Below are 24,281 nucleotides of genomic sequence, written 5' to 3' on the forward strand. Positions count from 1 at the left end.
AGGTCAGCAGTGGGTTCCGATCTAGTCCCTCGGAGGCAGAAGCTGATGAAAGTGCCATCTCAACACGTGCTTCTAGAACAGCAGAGGCAGAGAGCACTCTGGAGGGGCTCATGCCTGTAGTTAAATGCTCCAGCCTGCAGATGACTTGCATCACTTCTGCTTACAGCTGATTGGCCAAAACTCATCCATGACCCCACCCACCATCCACAACCACAAAAGAGCTAGATGTTGAGTCTTCCATGAGTCCAGAAGAAGAACCAGATCTCAGTGGCAACACTAACAACTCCCACACCCAGCAGATGCCTTTGCAAAACATTTGCTTTTTTCCCTTGAGTCTGGGTATTCCTTTACTTCCTAAAGGATGGATGACACACTCTGGGAAGTGAAGGCAGGAATGCAGGGCTTGGCTAAGTGGAGAGTTAAACTGGGAGGTTTCCCATCTCCAGAACAGATGATTCAGGGACTCACAGCCGCTCCATCCTTCTCCAATCCCGTGGTACCCCACCCACCTACACACACACACACACACACACACACACACACACATCAAAACAAAAATGAAGTGGAAGCCAAATATGTTGGTTTTTATTGAACTCACTAGGCTTAAGGACAAGAAGAAGAAGAAAAGAAGAAGGAGGAGGAGGAGGAGGAGAAGAAGAAGAAAATAGAAAAGAAAAGAAAGGGAATGGTAATGGGAGGACAAGAAGACAAGAGCTGAGAGAGACTCCGTATATACCCAGGCCAGGACCCTGGCCCACAGAGAACTACAATCAGAGCTCCAAGAGAGCTGTGCTCTAATTCTACACCTCCCTTTAAAGATGTTGGGGTCAGAGGGGTCCACTTGGTGAGTCTAGGCCATACACCCTTTCTTCCCCAGTTCTCAGGCTCTTTCAGAGAAGGAAGTTGGATTGGTTGATCCTAGACTTGGAGGAAATGGAAAACAAAAAGGCAAGGTAGGAGAAAGTTTGGGGATGGAGGGAGAAAGTCCTGGGAAGAAAGGTTAGAGTCCCAGGCTGTGGATCCCAATGGGAGGAGGTAGATTCTGACAGGAGAGGGAAGTAAGGAAAAGGCTGCCCACAGTAGGACAAGGGGTGATAGGGGTCCTTCCTTTTGGAGGTTCTGTTGTGCGTTTAACTTTAGCCAGCAGCTTCTCGCCCTGGATACTGCTGCACTGGTCCCCCACAGCTCAGGCGGAGGTCGTATGATGCTGGAGCCATCTTGGGTGGAAAAGGTCCCCAGGCGCAGAGAAGTTTCAGGCTGATGGGGAGCCGGAAGGGCAAAGAGCCTGGAGGACCCGAAGAAGCTGCCCTTGGTGCTGCTTGGGCCTTTCTTCCAGGCTGGTAGGAGGAGGGGATCAAATGGAGACGCTGTTCTCGATGAGGGGAGGGTCCAGGTAGGTGTAGGGCAGCGCCATTCCCTGGTTCCGCTCCCGGATTTCCTGCGAGATCTGGGCCAGGCGGCTCTGGAGGGCGGCGATGCTCCGCTGTGCGGCCTCCTCAGTAAAGTGCTCATCCGGATAGGTTCCCAGGGGCCGCTGGGAAAAGCCAGGTGCAGGGTCAGGGTGATGTTCAGGACAGGATGGAGAATAATGAAGGGCCACATTTGCCAGCAAATAGGGTTTATTCTCAGGACACGAGCTAGTCACAGCTACAGTATTACACAAACCCTTCAAACCACAACTCCAAACCACCACTTCGCGCCACTGCCATCTGCACAGCGAAGCCGGGATACGCACAGCTCTTGGAGCGTGGGGCCGGAATGGGACCTGGGAGCCAGCCAACCTAGCGTTAGTGCTCCCTCTGTTGGTAACCCTTTGCCTGTTACTCTGACACAGTTTCTGCTTCTCAAAATGGATTGAACTGGAAAATCTTTCAAGATCCCTTGAAGTGCCTGGCGCACTGTCCTATGAACTAAAAGAACACAACTACATCGTAACACAACTGAAAGCAACGTAAATAAACACGCTCCCACAAGGATGCCCAAGAATACACCTAGTACCTCACAATGGAACAAAATTCAACTCTGAAGACAGCCAGGGCCGAGGTCTCTTCTCAATCACCAAACACCATGAAACTTTTGCCAACACCAGTTATCGTCACCATACCCTGTCACACTAAGCAACATGGCCAACCACAGTCAAGAAATATTGCAAGAAAAACAATACAATATTGCAATAAATTTCAGTCAATGCCATCTTATGGCAGTACAAGGCTGCCTCTCTCCAAGACCACGCCACACGACCAGTTCGCCATCATCGTTCAAGGAGCCAGTCTTCTAAATAGCACACGCTTCTTGTCTAATATAATTTTGTACAATATAGCTGTTGCCAATAATACTGACATTTAAAAATTATTGCACTGGTAAAGCCTTCCAGAACAGTGTTAAATAACAGCAGTAACAATGGTCATTATTTTCTTGTCCCTTGCTACAATAAGGGGACCTCTATGGTTATACTGTTAAGTACAGTGTTTTGTTTTCTGAAATATACAGTTTCATATTACACTGAGTTTTCATTAGTAATGGCTGTTCACGCTTACTTAATGCTTTTTCAGTTGATTCAGAGATGATTATATGGTGTATTTCCTTTTTTATGTAACGAATTGTATTGTTAGGTTTCATAAGGTTGAACCAACTTTTCATTCCTTTCATTCCTAGAATAAACTAGAATTCATCATGATGTATTATTGTTTCACTATGTACTATTGGCCTTCATTGGGTGATGATATATTTTTATGATTGTTGTAGCTAAGTGGAACGAGTTTATAATTTTATTTTCTTAATTACAGCTAACATGTTGTAAGCCCTTTACGTGGACTATCACAATGGCACAACAATCCTGTAAGACAGGTACGTATAATTCTCACTTTACCGGTAAAGAAACTGAGGCTTAGAGACACCCAATTATATAACCAAGTCACATAGGTGGGACGTGTAGATCTGGGACAGGAATCCTCTACCTGAGACCCACCTCTGTTCTTAAGAGCACCTCCTTTGCCAGGTGCTGATATCAGGGTCCCCACTAAACTAGAACCCAGTAAAATGATTTGGGAAACTTTCACCCTTTTCTAAACTTCAAGTAGTTTAAATAATTTAGGAATTACTTGCTCCTTAAAGGTTTATTAGACTCTCCCTTTGCAAGGATAGGGATGGGATCTTCTACAACCTTTCCATTTATGTATTGTTTTCATTGCCTTTCAGAGCCTTAAATTTTGTTTGTGTTTTCTTAGAAAATCTTTTTTTGTTTGTTTGTTTGTTTGTTTGTTTTTTCTGGTGGGCCATTAGCTTTAATCCTAGCTTGCACCCGGTGGGCAAGTAAAAACACACATTGGGCTCCAAAACCCACTCATTCGAGGCTCACAAAGCTAATGACTTATCCGAGTTTCCTAGAATCAAAAGTTTCTAGCTCACCAGCCTTATTCACCTCTGTTCCCCATCTCCTTCTCTCTGCACAAACTGCACAAACTGGCTTCTCCTTCAACACTCCGCCATCTTGGCTGCTTCTTCTGGTCTCTTCCACATGGCTTCTGCTCTCCTCTCTGCTCTCTTTTTCTAATGCTATAATCTCAGGAACTGAGCAGAAAATCTTTTTTTTTTTCTAGATTTCCACATTTGTTTGCATAAAACTCTAAGTAGAATTTTCTTCTAATTTCTTCAGCCTTCTCTGTATTTGTGGCTGTATGCCTTTCCATTCCTAAGGTTGTACGTTTATTTTCTCTTTTTTTTTTCTTGATTAAAATTAGCTCTTTCTTACATTTTTTTTCCTGCTTTCTTCCTTTCATTAGTCTTTTCAAAGAATCAGTTTTATGTCTTATATACCAAATGACATCTAATTTCTAAAACTATAGTTTAGTTGTTTATAAGCAGAACACAGAAGTATGACAGACTGGGTACAAAGCCTACATATTAGCTGTGTGACCTTGGACAGATTGCTTAGTGTCTCTGAACCTCATTTTTCTCCCTTGTAAAATGGAACTACCATTTTCTGAACAGTTACATGCTAGGCACTGTTGTAAGCATTTTAAATATAGCTACTTATTTATTTAAAAATAGTAGACATGTGGTATCTGATTTGATGACTAAGATATATCTCAAGAAGTGACAGCTGTTATTATTGTGGTTGTTGTGGTTAAACTTCCCACTGGCTCATGGGGAAGGAATCCTTTGCCCTCATCCTCTTAGCTACTCATCTGTCTCCACTATGATTTATAAGATATATATAGTTGGCCTGTCCTGTGGTGAAGCAGTGGCTAAAGCATCAACGTGGAATTTTTTAAGTATTTAAAAAAATTTTTTTAAGTATTTAAAATATATATATACATACATATATATTTTTTTATTTATTCATTTTTAGAGAGAAAGGAGAGAGAGAGAAGGGATAGGAGCAGGAATAATCAATTCTCATATGTGCCTTGATCAGATAAATCCAGGGTTTTGAACCAGCAACCTCAGTATTCCAGGTCAATGCTTTATCCACTGTGCCACCACAGGTCAGGCCAACTTAACATTCTTAAGTCGCGGGTTCAAATCCCCAGACTTGCCCAGTCAAGGCACATACAATAAGCAACTACTATGAGTGGATTCCTCCCCACCTCTGCCTTTCTCTCTCTGTCTCCTCTTTCTAAAATCAATAAATAAAATCTAAAAAAGAAAGGAAAGAAATATATATTTGGTTTTCCTCCAATTCCTGGCACAGAGATCCTAAAATTCTTCTAATTTCACGGTAGAGTGTTAGGGGTGTTTTTTGTTATTCAAATTAAGCTCCTTTCAACTACACTTGAGTTTATGTTAATGGAGTGACTTGGCGGGGAGCCCCTAAGGATAGGGGCTGGCTGCCCAGAGAATCAACAATGTGATTAGAGGTGAAACTTTTAGTTCCACCCCCCCAACCTCTGGGGAGGGGAGAGAGGTTGGAGGTTAAATTAATCCCCAAAGCTTGACCTGTGGTGGCGCAGTGGATAAAGCATGGACCTGGAATGCTGAGGTCGCCGGTTCGAAACCCCAGGCTTGCTGGGTCAAGCCACATATGAGAAGCAGCTATGAGTTGATGCTTCCTGCTCCTCTACACCCCTTCCTCCACCTTTCTGTCTCTCTAAAATCAATCATCTATAAAAAATGTCCAATGATCACTAATAATCAATCATTCCTATGTAATGGTGGTAAATGTGTGGAAAGGCTGTCAGAGGGCATTAAAGCTCTGCACCCCCTGCCCCTGGCCATCGTACCCTCTTATAAGAAACCAGTAATTTAGTAAACTGTTTTTCCTGAGCTCTGTGAGCTGTTCCAGCAAATAATTGAACCTGAGGAGGGGGTTGCAGAAATGATTTACAGCTAGTTGGTCAGAAACACAGCTGCCGGCCTGGGCTCTTGACTGGCGATTGGCATCTGAAGGAGGCGAAGGGCAGTCTTGTGGGACTGAGCCCTTAACCAGGGGGATCTGACACTATCTTCAGGTACCGTCACAATCGAGCTAAATTATAGGACACCCAGCTAGTATCTGAGAACTGCTTGGAATGGGAACATCCCCTGTGCATCTGGTGGCCAGAGTACTGAGTGAGAGTATTGAGAGGAGTAATAGGGTAGCCTGTGGGTAGACAAAAACAGAGGTTTCTATAAAAAATGAATGTCTCCAAACCCTTGGGAGATGGGACCAGAAAGAATTAGGGTCCAGGGATGAGTTTTTGGCATTAAGAAGGTAAGTTAAAACTTGTTAAGGAGATAAAATATCTACCCCAAATGGAGTCAAGCATGAGAAATGAGGATATTCTTGTAATGTCAGAGAGCTTGTGAACAAGACCAGGAGGGCAGAGGTATGACTGATAACCCAATATGTAATAGGGATGATGGTAATTGCTGATTAAAGGGCTGCACCCCTACGTAAGGCCTAGACTAAGGAACAGCCTCCTCCCTGTCACTGTTGCCTCCAGGATAGCCCCTCCCATCCATCCACGCAGCCACGGAAGCACTCATGCTGAAACACAAATTTAGCCAGGCTTAAATCTCTCCAGGGTCTCCCCATTGTCTTCTGAATGAATACTGCGCCCGCCCTGTCCCAGTAGTGATTTTTGAGACACACCAGCGGACTCTTGCCTTCACTTCACTTCACTTGGTCTCATCCTTCCCTCTGTCTAAAAATTAACCCTGACCCTCCTTTGTCTGCCACACTCCTATTTGTCTCACAGGTTTCAGCTTAGATGTCGCTTCCTCCAAGAAGCCTCCCTGGGTTCACCCAGACTCGGTCAGGTTCCACAGGGCCCTGTCCTCACCTCTACCACTAAACTGTAGTGAGCTCATGAAAACAGGGTTATTATCTGTCCATCAGTGTCTGTCACATTAAAGGAGCTCAAGAGGCAGATGTTCAAATGGAGGAATTAGTACCTAAATAATTTCCTACAACACCATGGTACCCTTTTTTCCTTTATCTGTGTAGGATTCTTGGAGGTAGGCAGGTCTCACTCAACTTTGTATGCCTGAGACCTGGCACTGGGTTGACACATGGGAGGTATCCAAAAAAATGTGTGTTGAATGTTTAGATGAATGGATGAGTTGTTGATGGATGAGTGGCTGATGGAACGAAGAATAAATGGTCAGATGGATGGATAGATGGATGGATGGATGAATTGTAAACTGGTGAATTGAATGGACTTGTACCCTGGCCACTAACTGATATTTGAGTGTATGTCTCTTGGGGTCAGCTATCATTTCCTGAAGAAACTGAAAGAACTTAAGCAGTTCAGCAGTGAACATAAATGACAGCAGTCACTCCCCAAGTGCCCCCAGAACAGTATCAATACCTCCACTACCCAGGCTCTACACTCTCCAGTCCCCCAATCTCCCCCAATACACACACCTGGTCCTTGGGCTCTTGGCTGACCAACCAGAAGAGGAGAAGGTTGTTACAGGTGATGTTCACTTCTGGGAGGGTCTCTAGGTAACTCTCCAGGGTGGTGGTCCCCTTGGTCTGGGGTGGGGGCTGCCTCATGGATGATGGCGCGTTGGGCATCCAGGCTCCAAAGTCATGCTGTGGAGACCCCACCCCAGTTGAGTCAACTGGCCGGAGAGAGAGGATCAGCTCCTTTATCATCATCCCTGATCCTGCCCCCTATCCTCCCAGGTCTTGCAGTTAGGAAATGAGGGGATTGTGGAAAGGGAAGAGAGTTCCAGAAAGTTCCAGAACTGGGGCAGGATCCTGGCTCACCCTTTGTTACTCCCCGCCCAATGTTCCAGAACTGGGTGGAATGAATCACCAAGGAAGGAGGAGGACCCAGAGAGGAGGTAACCCTAGAAATGGCCCTTGGGCTGGCATGCCAAACAAAGCATCCTGATGCTCCACTTGGCTCCGTCGTAACCATGACAGGAGTTCACAAGGTCTACTCTTTATGCAACACCACGCAAGTCACCATTACAACCTTGGGCCTAGCTCCACCCCACGCCAGTCCTCACCCCACTCAGTCACCACTCCAACCCCATCCCTAATCATAAACCCACCCCAAGTCTCTCAACCTGAACCCTGGCCTCACATGCATTGCTGAGCCTAACCTTTGCGGAGCAGTGCCCCCTGGCCTGCCCTCTGCAGACTCACCTGCCCGCTGTTGACAGCAGCGTGCTGGGCAGAACAGTTGAAGATGATCGCTGTGAGGAACTTCACCAGCTTTCCTGGGGTGTGCAGCCGGCATGGGAAGCCTGGGTGGGGGAGAAGGGGAAGAGGCTGCAGCGGGGACTGGACCCCTGGGGGCAGCTCCGTCTGAGGCTCAGCCCGGGGGGGAGGGGGGACTGAGGAAGTAGGGGTGAACATTGGGCCACCACTGTCTTTAGACTAAGGTTGGAGTTGGGCTGAGATTAGGGCTAGTCACCACCAAGGTTTGTGGTCTCTGCAGGGGGTCAGGAGTGGAGCTGGCTGCTGGGGTCAGACCAGAAAACACCCAGCTGGCAGAGCTCACAGCCAGACTCAAGCTGATCACCAAGGTGCTTCTGTCTTGGCCGCCATATTATTACTTAATGATTTCATTGGACTCAGTGCACTAAGATTTGTCCAAGCAAGCACCCAGGAGCAGATCACCTGCTACTGGGCTGCGTTGCAGGGACAGGTGACCAGATGTGCTACTCATAAGCTCATAGTGATGGCAGCAGAAGGAAGCTCTTAGGCCAGGGGTGGGCTCTTTGAAGAGAGGTCAGGCTGCAAGGCATTGGGGCTGACACACTTGGGGGGGGGGGGACAAAGAGCCTGTCGGAGTGAGAGTGGGTAAGCTTTGAACGGGAAAAGATGACAAAGGAAACAGTGCAGCCCTTGGCCTTCTTCTCTCGGCGCCTCACTAGTCTCATCCAAGTCCATGGTTTAACCACCTCCCATGGTCTGAAAATCCCTCGGTTCACATTTCTGGCTGGCTCACCCCGGCCCTCGAACGCTAGACTGAACTGTGGGCATATATCTGAAGCGGCTACCGGACAGCTCCACCCGTGTTTACATGTCACACTTAACATTTGTAAAAGCTAATGCTTGCCTCCATGCCCTACACTCCCCCAACCTGTGCCTTCCACAGTCACCCCATCGATACTCTTCATCCTGTGCACTCACCCCTCTTTTTATCTCATACTGCGCAAGTCAGCAGATACTTCAGAAGCCAGTTTCATCTCACCGCCTCGGCTCTACCACTCCCCACTATCCATCTCACTCCTGGATGAATCGGACTGCTCCCACCATTACCCACGACAGCTAGAGGGAGTGATCCTTTAGATCATATATTCAACTATGTCACTAACCCCCCCCCCCCCCGTGGGCTTCGCATCTCACTTGCCTCGCATGGTCCTACGTGGTCTGGCTTGTTCTCTGACTGCATTTCCTCCCCGACTTCTCTCCCTCTTCCTCTAGCCCAGGCACACAGGCCTTCCTCCCACTCCCCAGACCTACAAGCGTGCTCCCAGCTCAGGGCCTTGCACGCCCACCTCTACCTGCACACTCAGCCCAGCTAGCCGCAGAACTAGCTCTCTCATCTCTTTCACATCCCTACTCAAACATCACCTCCTCAGCGAGGCCTTCCCTGATCGCCTGTCTTATCCCACCACCTCGGCACACTGGTGATTTCTGATGCTGTTTCATCCTTCTTAGCATTCATAACCACCTACCTAATATATACATGTATATAGAGTGATCTGTGTCTTCCCATAAGAGGCTAGGAGTTTTTTAGCAAGACAGACAGACAGAGATGAGAAGCATCAATTCTTTGTTGCGATTACCTTAGTTTTTCATTGATTGCTTTCCCATATGTGCTTTGACCTAAGGGACTCCAGCCGAGTGACCCCCTGCTCAAGCCAGTGACCTTGGGTTCAAGCCAGCGACCTTGGGCTCAAGCCAGCAACCATGGGGTCAAGTCAGCGACCATGGGGCCATGTTTATGATCCCACACTCAAACCAGAGACCCTGCGCTCAAGCTGGTGAGCCCGCACTGAAGCCAGAAACCTTGGGGTTTACGAACCTGGGACCTCAGCATCCCAGGCCAACACTCTATCCACTGCATCACCTCCTGGTCAGGCCAGGCTGGGGTTTTTTGTCTGTCGTGTTTACTGCTGAACTCCAGCACCTGGAACAATACCTAATGCACAGGAAGAGCCCAGCAGTGACAGGTTGAATGAAGTGGAATACATGAGAGGGTAAGAAGCCAGAGTGGGAAGAATGGGGCACAGCAAGGTGAAGGGTCAGGGAGGGTACTTCTTGGGAGTGAGGCTACAGCAGTGTGCCAGGTCAGGTGGTTTCCGGGCACAATTTCGGAGGATTACCAGGGCGGCACCCCACAGGCTGGGCAGGCAAGCGTCCAAAGGCTGGGAGAGGTGGGACTGGTGGAGAAGCAGCTGCCACAATGCAGGGATAATGTGAAAACTGGGACTAGGGTGGTGGCAGTGGGAAATGACGGGGACAATAGGATTAGCCAGCCACCCAACTGGATTTGGGGGCAGAGGAAGACAGAGGGGAGCATTAGTCAAAGATGGCTCCGAGGTTTGGAGTCAGGATGATGCAGACAGACTGACGCAAGAGAGCAGACAGGGAGGTCTGGGGGAGGACGGGGTGTCTGCCTGGGAGTGTGGGGGATCTTTCAGAGTGTTCTGTTCACGGTGGGTATTCTAATCCTGAGAACTGGAAATAAAAAAGTGAAGCAGGCCCTGGCCGGTTGGCTCAGTGGTAGAGCGTCGGCCTGGCATGCAGAAGTCCCGGGTTCGATTCCCGGCCAGGGCACACAGGAGAAGTGCCCATCTGCTTCTCCACCCCTCCCCCTCTCCTTCCTCTCTGTCTCTCTCTTCCCCTCCCACAGCCGAGGCTCCACTGGAGCAAAGATGGCCCGGGCGCTGGGGATGGCTCCTTGGCCTCTGCCCCAGGCGTTGGAGTGGCTCTGGTTGCAACAGAGTGACTCCCCGGAGGGGCAGAGCATCGCCCCCTGGTGGGCAGAGTGTCACCCCCTGGTGGGCGTGCTGGGTGGATCCCGGTCGGGTGCATGCGGGAGTCTGTGTGACTGTCTCTCCCCGTTTCCAGCTTCAGAAAAATACCAAAAAAAAAAAAAAAAGAATGTTCTGATGTATTCAACCAGAGACAAGTTTAATGAAGTAAGATAGGAGAGGTGAGCCAACAGTAGTTATATCCCCCTCTGGGTCTTAAATAGGAAACAGACAACCCCAAAGAGAAACTGCCTTCAGGAAGAGAAGCAATTAGAATCAGGACTGCCCATGATTAAATGGTAGGCTTGCAAAGCTCGGGGAGGGGTCGCCCTTTAAAAGAGCCAAAAGCAATCTGGCTGTCACCACCACCTTTACTCAGAAATCACTCTAGGCCTCACTAATAGTGAGACAGCCTGACATGACATTATGTGCCACCCAAGATGAGATAATGCACAGACCACAGCATCACCTGAGAAATATTCTTGCCCAAAATATCTAACCTTTAGATATTACTTCCTTTGGATATTATAGGGGATAGAGGAACAAGATGAATGACATTATGAGGAAGCAATTAGATAAATTCAGAAAGTGAGACATTCTGCCAAACTAGTTCTGGCTTTTCATCATCAGATGTCGTGTGGCTTAAAAAGAGAAGGGGAGCCTGACCTGTGGTGGCGCAGTGGATAAAGTGTGGACCTGGAACGCTGAGGTCACCAGTTCGAAACCCCAGGCTTGCCTGGTCAAGGCACGTATGAGAGTTGATGCTTCCTGCTCCTCCTTCCCCCTTCTCTTTCTCTCTCCCCTCTCTAAAATGAATAAATAAAATCTTTAAAAGAGAGAGAGAGAGAGAGAGAGAGAGAGAGAGAGAGAGAGAAGGGAGTGTTGTCCTTTAAAAATTAAGAAATTTTAGAGTTAAAACAAACAAATATATCATGTAGTTCTTGACTGGCTCCAGAATCAAAAGGATCAATTGAGGGAAAATGGTGACAAGTGAGGAAATTTGAACATGGACCAGAAAAGAGGGTGATATTGGAGATTATTGTCAATTTTGTTAGTGTGATGACAGTAATATAGTTGTGTAGAAAAACATCATTGTGCCTGACCAGGCAGTGGCTTGACCAAGGCAGTGGTGCAGTGGATAGAAGACTGGAACGCAGAGGACTCAGGTTCAAAACCCCAAGGTGGCAAGCTTGAGCATGGGCTCAATCAGCTTGAGTGTGGGGTCACTGGCTTGAGTTTGGGATTGTAGACATGACCCCATGGTCATTGGCTTGAGCCCTAAGGTCACTGGCTTGAGCCCAAAGGTTGCTGGCTTGAGCCCAAAGCTCACTGGCTTGAAGCCCAAGCTCACTGGCTTGAAGCCCAATGTCACTGGCTTGAGCAAGGGGTCACTTGCTCTGCTGTAGCCCCCCCCCCCATCAAGGCACATATGAGAAAGCAATCAATGAACAACTAAGGTGCTGCAACAAAGAATTGATGCTTCTCATCTCTCTCCCTTCCTGTCTGTCCCTATCTGTTTCTCTCTCTCTCTCTCTCTCTCCTTATCACACACACAAAAAAATTGTTCTGAGGTGCACGTTGTTTAGGGGTAAAGTATGAAATATATGTAATTACTTTAAAAGAAGTTGGCAATGAACAAAGCAACAAATTCATCGCATGTAGCAAAGATGTTAGCAATTGTTAGATCTGGGTGGTGAGTAAATGGGTGTTTATTACATTATACTCCTTACTTTCTATATGTTTAAAATTTTTGTTTGTTTGTTTAAAAAAAAGACTGGGAGCTGCAAAAGCTGTTCATTCTATTTGTGGGTGACCTGAGACCATTCCTCCTCCCTGTTCCCAGATAGGAACTCCTTTGGGTGGCCACCGGAAGTGCTAAGCCAGCTGAAAGCCACATCCGTGCTGAGAGGGGATGTCCCAGGCAGTGAGAGTCTTCCACCCTCAGGTCAGGGCAGGGGGAACTGGAGGATGGACATTTGCACCACTTGGAGCTTCTCCTTTTCTTTCACTACACCCAGATGTAGAAGTCTACTCTCCATTTTCCAATGCCTGACATGCAGCGGCACTAGGGAAGTAGACTAGGAAGACTAGCAATGGGGTATATAACCTCAGTGAGGCCAAAACTCTTTGGAATGACATAATTTTCATTCCAAAATTTCATTCGGGTCTCATGAGTGACAATGAGATAACCAACAAGGAAAGTCCTTCAGGAAATGGGAAGTGGAGGATTTCTAAGCCAGGAATCAGCAACAGAGGAGAAACACAAGACAAGATCATTCCCACAGAGAGAGGAGACAGATCCAGGATAATCTAACAGCTGGGGTGGGGAGGTGGCAGGGAGGGACTTGGGAAGAAGTGAGAGGTTCAGAAGGACATATTCTCCTTGGAGCTCAGGGAAGACTTTAAGGAAGAGAGGGTGATCTGGGCATCTGCTTAGCACTGATCTATAAGGGGCTTGGTGGGTCTCAGAGGGCTTTCGGGCAATGTCAGAAGAGAGAGGAGAGTGAGGGCTACATGACCGAAGTAAGAGGAATCAGGCAGCAACAGGACCAACTCAGTCCTTGAAGCCAAAGAAAGTGAGAGAAGTTGATAGGGAGAGGGGCCACCTGGCAACACAATCATGAGAGTGTATGAGAGAGGGTTCTAGAATCTTTTATGTTTGAAGCTAAAGATGTCTCCTACTGCATGCTGTGACACTTCCACACAACTCAGCAAGCAGAGTGAATGGATGGGTTCAGGCTTGTGTAAAGGTCTAGAATGGACCAGGAGGGCACGGGGGAGCGGCTGAATGCAAGGGCTTTGCAGACCATGGGAGCTGGCTCTGGGCCCTGCCTCTGCCACTTACTTATAACCTTCTCCATGTCTGTTTCTCATCTGCTCAGTGCGGCTACTGACAGGACTCATGTCCAAGGCTGATCAATAAATAGGAACTGATTAACAGTGGGGCCAGGGGGAGCACTGGGCCCTTGGAAACCTGTGGTTAAAGGATGGAGAAAGGGTACCTGAGCTTTCGCGGCCCAGGAACGCTTGAGCAAAAATTTCGCCGACCCAGGCCTGCAGCTCCGAATCTTGCTGCACAGACGCATCACTGGGGTAATAGTAGCCCACAATTTCTGAGACAAAGCTGCAGGAAAGAGATGTCCATGCTATGGCAATGACTTTGGGCTCAGGCCTGGCCAGAAAACCAAAGTTCAGTTCTGCTCAGGTGAGGAGGCCAACTGCTCAGTGTCCACTGAGAGCTCATGGGGGTTCCATGGGGACCCCCGGGTGCATTTGGAACCCGAGTGCCCAGGTTTCCCTCAAGTCTCACTCCCACTCCTAAGTCATGGGTGCTCTGGCCTCCCTCCTGTACAGGGGAGGGCGCACAGAGGAGAGCCAGACCCCTGCTGCATCCCTTCCCTATTCGGCACCCCGCAGAAGGGAAGACCTGCCCGCCTGGAGGCCACAGCCTACACCGAGCTGAACACCTTGTCTTTCCCTCCCTCCACTGTGTTCACGCACAGCCCAACCTCTCCCCAGCCCAAAGCTATCTGCCATGTCATAGTGGACCCAACCCCAACTATCATCCTTGGGACTGCCCATGCTTGGGCCTGAGAACACCTGGAACCCCCAGCACCCAGCTCTTCAGTCTGGATAAACACAAAGGTTCACACTGCGCCTGGACTAAGAGGCCCTAATGGGGCCAGACTGGCTTCAGGGTCCCAGGCCCACACCTCTTAATGGCGGCCCAGATCTTCAGACCATCATCTCGGTAGTGGTAGTTGGGGATAGACAGAACACCGCGGGCCCGCAGGCTATCCGGAAGGCAGAAATTGGTGTAGGTGAAGTGGGCCAGACCGGTGCTCATGAGGTACAAGAGGCCTTGTCTTCCGATGGAGGTGACCTGAGGACACATCACAGCTCAGCTACCAGGCCCCCCTTCCAACCCCCACCCCAGTGCCTGGGGGACAAGATGGGACTAAGTGACTCAGCAGAGGGGACTTTTCAGTTAATCAAGTAGTCCAAGACCACGAATCAAAAATACCCATAGGGTCTGACACGGGCTGTGCAGGTTGTGGGTCTACCACGTGCATAGGAGGCAATCCTTAGGTATTTGGCAACTAAAAGAATAAACTGATCTAGGGAGAAGGGAGGTGAGAGCAGATCTCAGCGCAGGGTCAGTGAGGGGCTGTGCTCAGGCTGGGGTACCCTACCCACTTCAAGAAGCCTTTGAAACTCTGCCTGAGGAGCGGGCCGTGAGTGGCATGGGCGGGCGGAGACAGGGTTTGTGGGTGGGGCAAGTAGGAGGCTGGTGGGGGGACGGGCCCTGTGGGGAGGGGCTGGTAGTAACTCTGGAGTGGGATTGGAGGCCGGACGGGGCTTGTAGGCGGGGCGAGGTACGGAGCCACGCCTCAGAGGTGGGGTGGGCGGGGCAGGGAAGCTGCACCTGGTCCACCAGGCCCTCTGGGTTCAGCAGCGTGGCGCGGGCGATGGTGTTCACCTGCAGCGTGTACCGAGTGTGTGGAAGCAGGAGCTGCGAGCGGGATGAGAACACAGGGACCGAAGGTCAGGGAAGAAGGCTGCCCTGGCTCCCGCTCTTTCCAGCCCCACCCGAGGGTCACACCAACCTTGTAGATAGGATGACAGAGCGGCAGCTGGCGCAGCGTGGCCAAGGCGAAGGCTTCGCACAGCAAATGTGTGCATAAGAAGTGCGTGTTGTTCTCGTGCACCAGGAACTCAGAGTTGCGCACCCACGTCTTGGCCAGCAGCCAGTCCCAGTCGGAGTCCGTGGGCAGAAAGATGGGGCTGTCGGGCCCAGGGGTCTGGCTGAGCTGCGTCCATGGATAATAAGGGGGTGAGATTCAAGATGGCTAGTGTGCCCCTTGAGGCCATACCCCCCCCAAAGCTCCAGCCCAGGCTCACCTGGATAGCCAAAGGCATCAATGCCCCCTGGGGGTTGAGCCACAGCAGACAGAGGGGGGCAGCCACGTACTGCTGGCGGCCATTCAGGCAGTGGACAGGGGCCTCAGCTAGGATCCAGTAGTCGGCTAGGAAGATGTTCCCCCTCTGGGGAAGGTGCACAGAGCCTCAGAGTACCCTCCCCAGCCAGTCTTCGCTTTCCTCCCCATTCTCTGCCCTCTCCCACCTCAGCCCCAGCCTCAGTAATGCTTGGTACCTGGACTCATGGTCAATGTTGGGCACTGCACCCTTCCCAGAACGTCTGAAATGAGGTCCAGCAGAGTCCCTGGTTGTGCAACCTCTCACCTGTCTTCCCAGCTTGGACAAACCAGCACCCCCTCTGCTCCTCCCCACAGCTGGGCCTTCCTACTCTCAACGCAGATGACCTCAGGGTATCCAAGAAAAGCAAAGTCACTGAACACATCTCCCACCCTCTGGAGAGTACCTGAGGACTTGGCTGCTTCAGAGTGACTGAATTGTCTTTCTCCCATGCCCTCAAAACTCCTAGTTCCCCATGATTGTTTTTGCCTTTGGCCTGTCCTAAAAAAGCCTTCTTTGGGCCTCAGCACTTAAGATCCTGAAGGCCCCAGAATAGAGGCAGGGCCTCCTCCAAACTGTTCATTCACTTCAGTTATCCCTGAACAAACATCCACACCTCTTCCCCACACCCCATGTCAGGCCCCAAGCCGTACCCTGTTCCATCTGGCCCTCATCCATACCTACTCTGATTAAAAGGTGCAGGGCACACAGTGTACAGAAAAGGTGTTGTGGAGTTGTGCACCTGAAACCTGTCTAATCTTGTTAACCACTTTCATCCCAATAAATTCAACAAAAAGGGGGAGGGCAAAAGGTGCAGGGCCGGGGCCACCCCCAGAGGAGGCCTGCAGATGGGATGCATCTTGGCCGTCCCATCCTTTACAGCCATTCTTTGTCCCTAATGGCAACTCACTCACCTTTAGCTCTGTCTGCAGGCAGGTGCCAGGTCCCAGCAAGGGGGCCACCATGTCATTGGTGACAGGCAGTTTGCTGGGCAAGCTGGAGAGGCAATGGATCATCACAGGGTTGACACCATTCAGGTACTGGTACCCGAAGAAATAGTCCTCACACCAGTGCTCTGTGACAAACTCTAGGGGGGAAGAGAAAGGGGGACTGCTGGCCTGAAAATGACTTCCCCAGATCCTGCCCCTGCCCGGCTTTCTGCTCATCACTGTGGCTGAGGACTTCCTCACAGCAACCTGGTGAAGTAGGTATAATTATATCTTCAATTTAACACTGCACATTGAGAGTCAACGAGATGGAATAAGTTGCTCAGTTGAGTGGTATCACAGGGCTTTGAACATAACAGTCCAGAACTCTTGGTGGAAAAAGTAGAGGAGGAGAGGCGACCACTCCTGATCAGGATCAGGACTCCCTAAATGAACCTTGACCCTCTCCCAGGCAGACAGTGTCTCTCTGTCCCCACTCCCCTACTCTCGTCCCCTCACAGAGGGAGAGGAGATTGTGGGTTCCTGCAGGGAGTCTGTGAGATTTCCACCAGTGAAGCCAGGGGTCCCTTTCCCTGGAGTCCAGCCGTCTCTGAGAGTGCTGGGGGGGGTGCTTCCCCAGGATGGGCAGAGGGGTTTGGGTACAGGGCAGGGTGGGGAGTGGACGTCTGCTTGGCTCTGCACACCTGAAGTGAAGGTCTTGTGGCACCAGAAGATATTCCGGATGTCATCCAGCTTCTTCCAGGAGCCCTTTCGGTCCAGCAGTCCTCTAAGCTTCATGCCCAGGGACCTGAGGGGGACGAGAAGAGAAGTTGGGATTCGGGGCTGCCAGGGGCACTGTGTCTCCAGCCTAGATGTTTTGAGTGTCGATGTCCAGAGCAGAAGTGCCTAACAATCCTCATGGGAAAAAAGTCAAATGGCCAGATGAGGTTGTGTAGGGGTGGCCCCACATCTGACATGAAGGTGGCACAAAGAGCCCCACGAGGCAGACAAGTCACCTCCATTGGTGTTTTCACCTGGTTTCTCCAGGCTTCCATCTCACCGTAAACCTTCCCTGGCATAACACTCTTCCTACAGGACAAGGTCCTACCTGCTAAGGCTGGCTAGGAAGCTCCCTGCCAGCCAGTTTCTATCAACCTTTCCAGCTTCTCCTGCTACCCTGTGCACTAGACAATGCCAACCGCAGCCTTCTTGCTAAACAAGGCCAAAGACTGATGCACCCTGGACTGATAAAGTTTGCATTGGCAACCTGGGGAGTGGGCATTTTCCACTCTGTGGAGGTCTGAACTGTTTGAGTTTTTTATAATGAGTGTATGTTGTTTTATGAGAAGAAAAAAAAAATGCTTGAAATGAAGTCTACTTTTCCCACACCCAGGCTTGGTTCAAGCTGTACCTCTCCTAGAAAGCTATCTCCCTTCATCCCCACCTATCCGTTCTCCTGTGTGCATTTTATTTTATTTTTTTAATTTATTCATTTCAGAGAGGAGAGGGAGAGAGAGAGAGAGAGAGAGAGAGAGAGAGAAGTGGGGGAGGAGCTGGAAGCATCAACTCCCGTTTGTGCCTTGACCAGGCAAGCCCAGAGTTTCGAACCGGCGACCCCAGCATTTCCAGGTTGACACTTTATCCACTGCGCCACCACAGGTCAGGCCCTGTGTGCATTTTAGATACAACATCCTTTTATGAAGCATGGCCTGTATCTCCCAGAACTCTCATCACTCCCTTCACCGGCTTGTCAGTACAATGCACTCACTCATGTCACCTCCCATGATACCACAGGCTCTTAGGACTGTGACTTGGCTCTGTATGCCCCGACATACCAGGTTCATAATAATCATTTACTAACGAGGTCAAGTCAAATAGAAAGGCATAGGACCTCAAGCAGGTTGCGACTGGTCAATAAGGTAGGCTGTGTAAGGGTGCTGTAAAGAGTGTGGACAGATAGAGACAGCAGGGGTCAAGGGGGTATTAGTGACCTGACAAGTCCAGGGACGACTTCCTGTGTTCTCAAAAGCCACTCGCACCTCCTTCCACATGCACTTGCTGAGTGCCTGCCCAGCCAGGACGCAAGAGACGGGAAAAACTGGGCAGAGGAGGCAATTAAGGAGAAAGAAAAGGATGTCCTTCTTCCGAGGGCTCACCGCACAGTTTTCAGAGCGCCCTGCAGTGGCCCTACACTAAAGGCCGACTATTGCCCCTCTGCTGAGTACCTGGACAGTTGCCAAATGCCAGCTCCCACTTCTGACTGGCCCCTCTCGGAGCCCCGTGCCAACTGTCCTGGTGGCCTCCTGGGCCCTCCCCCGCCTAGCCCATATATCCATTTGGGGAGCAACTCAGGTTTCCCTATCTTCAAAGAGGTCCCTCTGGTTCCTCAGTCCCGCCAGGGCCTTTTAGTGGGCCTTTGTCCCGAAGCCCTGAAGCCCCAGCCACCAAGCCACCATGCTGCCCGCCTGCTCCTACCCACCACAGACACTCTGAGCCCCGCCCCTCCTTTGCACCCTCTCCCACTAGACTTTCCCCAAAGGAGTCGTTCTTGGTGCAGGCCCAGACAATGGAAAGCCAGCTTTGGTTCTGGCTTCCTCTGGGCTTTCCAACCCGGCCACAGCACGGGCGGCCGCTGAGCCTCTCCCTCCTGCCAAACCGACCTGGGTTTGCCCGGGATCCTACCACTTGGCCCTTACCTCTCCTTCTCTCCCTGGCTCAAAGCGTGCTTCAGACCTGACCTGTGGGGGCGCAGTGGGTAAAAGCCTCGACGTGGAACACTGAGGTCGCCTGATTGCAAACCCCAGGCTTGCCTGGTCAAGGCACATATGGGAGTTGATGCTTCCTGCTCCTCCCTCTGTTCTTTCTATCTCTTTCCTCTCTCTGTCTCTTTCTCTCTCTGTGTCTCCTCTCTCTAAAAAAATGAATAAATAAATAAATTGTAAAAAAAAAAAAAAAAAAGACTAAGCTTTAAAAAAAAAAAAGCCTGCTTCAGTTTCCCCGGCCACCCCAGGAGCCACCTCCCGTCCAGCCCTTCCTAGACCCCTGCCTCTTCTAGAAAGTCGAGTGTCAACTGTATTCCTTCCTTCCAGTCCTGTTCTGCTTAGAGCTTCAGCTGTTGCCTGGAGTAGCTAATGATCCTTGTGGTTGCTAATTAACTGCGTTACATGTCCGGCTAGTGGTACTGAGTTCCTTCCGGCCAAGTTTATATCCTAGTTCTACTAGCATGTATTGAGAGATTACTTTGTGCTGGGTGCTACTTCATTAAATTCCCTCCCAAACCTATGAGGTAGGTATGTATATTATTGTATTTTTATAAGTCAGGAAACCATTTAGAGGCTAAGTGAAAATCAAGGTCATGCATCTTCTAGAAAACATTGGTTCTGGGGGTTAAAACTGAGGTGGTCTGACCACCTCCTTAAAGTGTAAGGGCCAGGCCTCTCTGTTCTACTCAACATGGTCCCAACAGGGCCTGGGGCCATGCTGTGCACAACAGATTGATTGGTTTGAGGAATGAAAAAAGAATGGATGAGTAAGGAGCAAAGAGGAGGTGATGAGGAGACAGAGAATGGAGGAGTGTAAGGAGAAAGAGAGAGAGGAGCCTGGGGGGCCACAGAGTGGGGAGACTGGGAGGGAGAGGGAAGTCTAGGGGACAAAGAGAGGGAAGACCTGGGGGGGCAGGGAGAAGGGAAAGTGAGGCGGAGGGGTGCCTGTGCCTCAGAGGGGCAGAGGCAGGTGGGAGAGTGGGCAGGAATGTTGCTCACGCAGGAATGGCGTTGAAGATCAGCGAGGTCGTCTTGGTGACTGAGTATCTAATATTGGGCTCCATGTGCATCAGGGACGGGATGTCAATTTTCATGGGGAAGCCAGGAAGGTACCGGTTCCCACTGCTGGGGAGCAGGAGGGGGCAGGGCAGAAGAACAGAGACCAGTCAGGAAGACCTGCAGCGCACCTCCCTCATTCCTCCCCCCCTCCCCCGACTTCCTAGGCCTCCCTTCACTTTGGGCTTCCCCTCTACCCTCTCCCTTTGAGCCTGAAACCACTTCCTCCCCTCTGCCAGAACCCTGGGCCCTTCCCGCCTTTTATGCTCCTGACACTTGAATTAAATCGCAATTATCGTTGTTCCCGCTTCTCTTCCCAGGCTGCCTGGGTCTCAGCCTCTCAACAGAACTGCCGCTTCCCACCCCTCCAGCTTCTTTCCGAGCCCAGACCCTCGCACCTGTCGTCCTGGTCTGCACGAGGTGTTGTCCTGGTCAAGGCAAATTTGTTGTCTGACTCCATCTGCGTGAAGCTGCTGATGTCCACGATGCCAGGGAAGCCAGGGGCGTAGACTTTCCAGCTTCCAGGGGAAGGAAGGTTAGAGGTGGTGAGTCAAATTTAGGGTACACAGAAACTTTAACTTTTAAAGACATGCCCTGGAATTAAAACTCCCCCCCCCCCAAAAAAACCTCCCATTATCTGGGTCGGTGACAGAGAAATCAGAATTTTCTCCCTGAGGTACTGGGTTTCAGAGCAGGGTAGCATTTGAGATGACATGAATTCCAGGCTGGTTTCAAGTCAGCTTTGTGCTGAGATTGAGATCATAGTCATTTTGGAGGTGAGGCTGAGGATGGGCTGAGATTCTTCAATACCAGGGTTATATCAAGGGCAGCTGGGGGTGAGTGTGGATTCATTGATGGTATTGGGACAATTATTGGCACTAGTGCTCTGGGCCTGCACTCAAGGGCAATATTAGGTTGAGGTTAGGTTTAAATAATAGTCCTGATTGGAGTTGGGTCCCCAAAGTTGGAACTGAGGTCAGAGTTAGTAGCAATGCGATTAAGTCTGAATGTGATTTATTCTAATAAAGTTGGGGGGGAAAGTCAAAATAGGTTATCCTCACCGGTAGCATTCCTGTCGGGCCTGGAGTTCCCGTTTCCTGTGGTCCAAAAGGAGGGGAAGGGAGTCTTGACAAATAGTTCTTGCTGTGAGGAATGAAAACTACTCACCATTTAAGTCCTTTTTTTAAACAACTTCTCCAGCAAAGCTTTCCTAAAGTCCCTAACCCCTGAATCTAATCCCTCAGCGACATGGATACCCCATGCTCTTTGTGCATTCATCAGTAGAAGGGATCTAGGGTGATCTCACCCCCAAATTATAACAATCCTCCTTATTGTTTGCATGTTTGTCTCCTTCCTAAGTCAAAAAACTCCTTCTGGGCAGAAGCCACTTTGTATTTATTTATTTATTTATTTTTGTACTTGCCTGGAGCCTAGCACCATGCTCATAGCATGCACTTTATAAGTGAGATAAATGTATATATTTTGTGAAGGGATGGATGGATTGCTATGATGATATGTGAAGGTTCAGAGTGAGGTCTCTGATGAACTCACATTACTGAGGGGTAATGTTCGCCTTACCTTGACCTAGAACAGCATCTCTCATCCCTAAGACTCATCTCAAACCATGGACTAGCCCTAAGCTTGTCTTTCCAGATCAGACGGCTCAGGAGAGATGGGGAGCCTAGAGGCTGAAGGAGCTAGAGCCCAGCATTCTTGAAAGGCCCCCCAAATTCAAGAAGGGATCTCAACAGTGCCTCACAGGACTTTATTCACACCAGAAAAACCAGTAGTAGTGGACAGGGCCTTTTCAGCTAAATATTCTCAACATTCAGGGCTTCTCCACCTCTTGAAATCCAATTACTCAGCTTGTAGCTTGGCTCCTTTTTGGCCTCCAAAGGAATTCATTTTGGGGAAGTGCAGAGGGAATCAGTGGAAAGAAAACTGCCCTCCGTGTGTGTGTGTGTGTGTGTGTGTGTCCGGGTGGTGTGAGTATACATTAGTGTGTGTCCTGTCTCTGTGTGTCTCCAGAGGCATGGATACTGTCTGGGAAGCCCCTGCATTTCAGGGCTTTAGAGGCTCACTTTTTTCAGAAAGCATCGACTTGGGAGCCCTGAACTTGTGACGCAAACCCCTGCCCTGTTCCCTACACCCTGGGCTCTGACAGACACCGCCCGTAATCCCAATGGATGCCTTCTGCAGCGCAGCCCAGCCCCTGCCTCTGGCCCACCTGTTCCTGGTCGCAGCTCTATAGTGCAGAAGCCCTCAATCCACTGATAGCAGGGGAACTGGGAAAGGGTGCCGTCGGGGGCAGTGACACAGATGTGGCTGCAGTACCAGGAGTCCTCATGAAATAAAGCGTAGCGCTCCTTGTGTAGACGCAGAAGCAAGAGCTCCCCCAGCTCTGCTGAGCAGCGCACCTTGTACTTCTTCACCTGAGAGGACCAAGAAAGGAGGAAGCTAAGAGGCAAGGAATGACCAGAGCTGTCCTTGTCCTTGCAAGGTGTGTCTGCACCTACACCTATTCTGGCGTAGAAACCTGAACGGCCGCTAATCCACGTGATGTTTCTGCATAAATTAGAAAAAAGCACACTACCAGGCAGAAGCAGCCACAGCTACCACGGGTAGAGTGAGTTCTGGATGGCACTAGCCTCTTTGGTGGTGGGTCTCCCCAAGACCCACCAGCAAACAATCTCGGGGCCTGGCAGAGACAGGCAGATCTCCTCCAGAGAAGAGGAAAGCCAGACTCGGAGTGTTTGAGTGGTTTGCCCAAAGCCCACGTCAGTTCTGAGAGGAGGAACTAGGAGCCAATGGGATTCTTCTGCCCCCCCCCCCCCCTTGCTCAGGGCTCCTTCACAGCCCTGTCTGGGTTTATCAGGCCCAGAAAGACAGGAACCAGACAGAAGAGGGGGCGTGAGAAGTCGGGCCAGCACCCTGAGTTCTGCAGGATTTGATGACCCCTGAGGGAATACCTTCCCCTTCTGCAGGGACCCCTGCCGCCCGTGCCCCTCGGGAATCGCTCCTCCCTGCCTCCTCTGTACTCACCGATCCCGAGGTAAAGTCCCTGCCCAAGTGATCCAGCAGCTGCTTGGGACTCTCACCACACATGCCCACCAGAGTGACGGAGATGTTGTCCAGTGTGCCTGCCCCCAGGTAGGCACCGGTGGTCACATGCACGCGGTACACGGCCATGATGGGAAGGGAGGAGGGATGTCCCCCGACAAAGATAGCCCCCAACAGCAGCTGGCCTGGAGGTGAGCGGCGCGCCCGGCAGGACCGGGCGGTTGGGATGCTGAGCCCCTGGCAGGATGGTCTGGGGGCGGCAGGGTAGGCCTCCGGGGAAAGGCCCGGCTCTCTCTGGGACGTTCTCTCTTCCGAAGTCCCTGGCCTCTGCCCTTGCTCACTGCCGGCTCCCTCTCCCCGCCCGCTCACAATGCGCCCTAATAATTGTTTCCTGGCCTCTGGCACAGCCGGTCCCTCTGCCTGGCGGGACAGGGCTTACCCAGATGGCTATCAGGAGCCGGAACACCATCGGGAAGGGAGGGACTAAATGCTGAGAGAGACAGGGAGTAGGTGACACCTGCACGATTGGGACATTGCCCTCCTCCCTGACAGGGGCCCTACAGATGCTCTGGGGCCCTGGTCCAAGCGCCCACCTCCAAATTCCCCCCCCCCAGACTCCTCCTCTCTCTCAGCCACAACTGGGCACAGAGTTCCCACATTCCTGCTTGTGAATCATCCATGTGAATCACTATACGCAAGTGAGACCCACATAAGTCACAGATGACTAAACAACACGCAGGTGAGTCTCACGCTCATTCCTGCCCACCGCATGGGGGTCAGAAACAACTCCCCGGCACCCCACACTCTGCACCACCGTCCCACGCCCGGCCTTCTGGGCGCCCTGTACTGGGCACGCCAGGCTTCAATCTGTCCCTTGGAATGGGGCCAGGCCGGGTACCGAAGTGGATTCCGGGAGCACAGCATCCGAGGGCCCCATGTGGCATTCTTTCTGCCTGGGTGCGCCCTCGATCTTCGGGTGGGTGGGCGGGAGTGGGAGTGCCGAGGTGCCCAGGATTGAGGTCATCCAGAGTGGGGAGAACCCTCCCCGCAAGGAAGTCCGCAGCCGGCAGCGGCCCCG

General features: G+C 50.7%; 1 protein-coding gene across 3 annotated transcripts; it reads right to left on the reverse strand.

The window, feature by feature from the left end:
* Positions 1-574: 574 nt before the first annotated feature.
* On the reverse strand, positions 575-23,788 carry ALOXE3 (arachidonate lipoxygenase 3). Of its 3 annotated transcripts, none has more exons than XM_066255529.1 (15): positions 23,186-23,788; positions 22,371-22,575; positions 21,205-21,286; positions 20,542-20,661; positions 20,087-20,209; positions 17,030-17,133; positions 16,314-16,486; positions 15,325-15,468; positions 15,030-15,233; positions 14,849-14,935; positions 14,136-14,305; positions 13,425-13,546; positions 7,580-7,680; positions 6,848-7,018; positions 575-1,534 (listed from the first exon to the last, which is right to left on the reverse strand). In XM_066255529.1, the coding sequence occupies exons 1-15, from the start codon at positions 23,330-23,332 to the stop codon at positions 1,355-1,357; spliced, it is 2,133 nt and encodes a 710-aa protein (XP_066111626.1). In that variant the 5' UTR covers positions 23,333-23,788; the 3' UTR covers positions 575-1,354. The 3 variants fall into 3 exon arrangements, with proteins under 3 accessions (XP_066111626.1, XP_066111625.1, XP_066111628.1); XM_066255528.1 differs by having other exon boundaries at positions 20,087-20,212; XM_066255531.1 differs by lacking the exon at positions 575-1,534 and having other exon boundaries at positions 6,854-7,047; positions 20,087-20,212.
* Positions 23,789-24,281: the final 493 nt, after the last annotated feature.

Source organism: Saccopteryx bilineata, chromosome 2 (assembly GCF_036850765.1).
Source record: "Saccopteryx bilineata isolate mSacBil1 chromosome 2, mSacBil1_pri_phased_curated, whole genome shotgun sequence".
Classification (NCBI taxonomy): Eukaryota; Metazoa; Chordata; class Mammalia; order Chiroptera; family Emballonuridae; genus Saccopteryx; species Saccopteryx bilineata.

Excerpts from the sequence above, each read along its gene's own strand:
- ALOXE3 (XM_066255528.1), bottom strand. The coding sequence starts at position 23,332 with ATGGCCGTGTACCGCGTGCATGTGACCACCGGTGCCTACCTGGGGGCA. Across the intron at positions 17,134-20,086 it reads ATCTTCAACGCCATTCCTGC|GTCCCTGGGCATGAAGCTTA; the intron begins GTGAGCAACATT and ends CGTCCCCCTCAG. Across the intron at positions 1,535-6,847 it reads GCCAAGAGCCCAAGGACCAG|CGGCCCCTGGGAACCTATCC; the intron begins GTGTGTGTATTG and ends GGCTTTTCCCAG.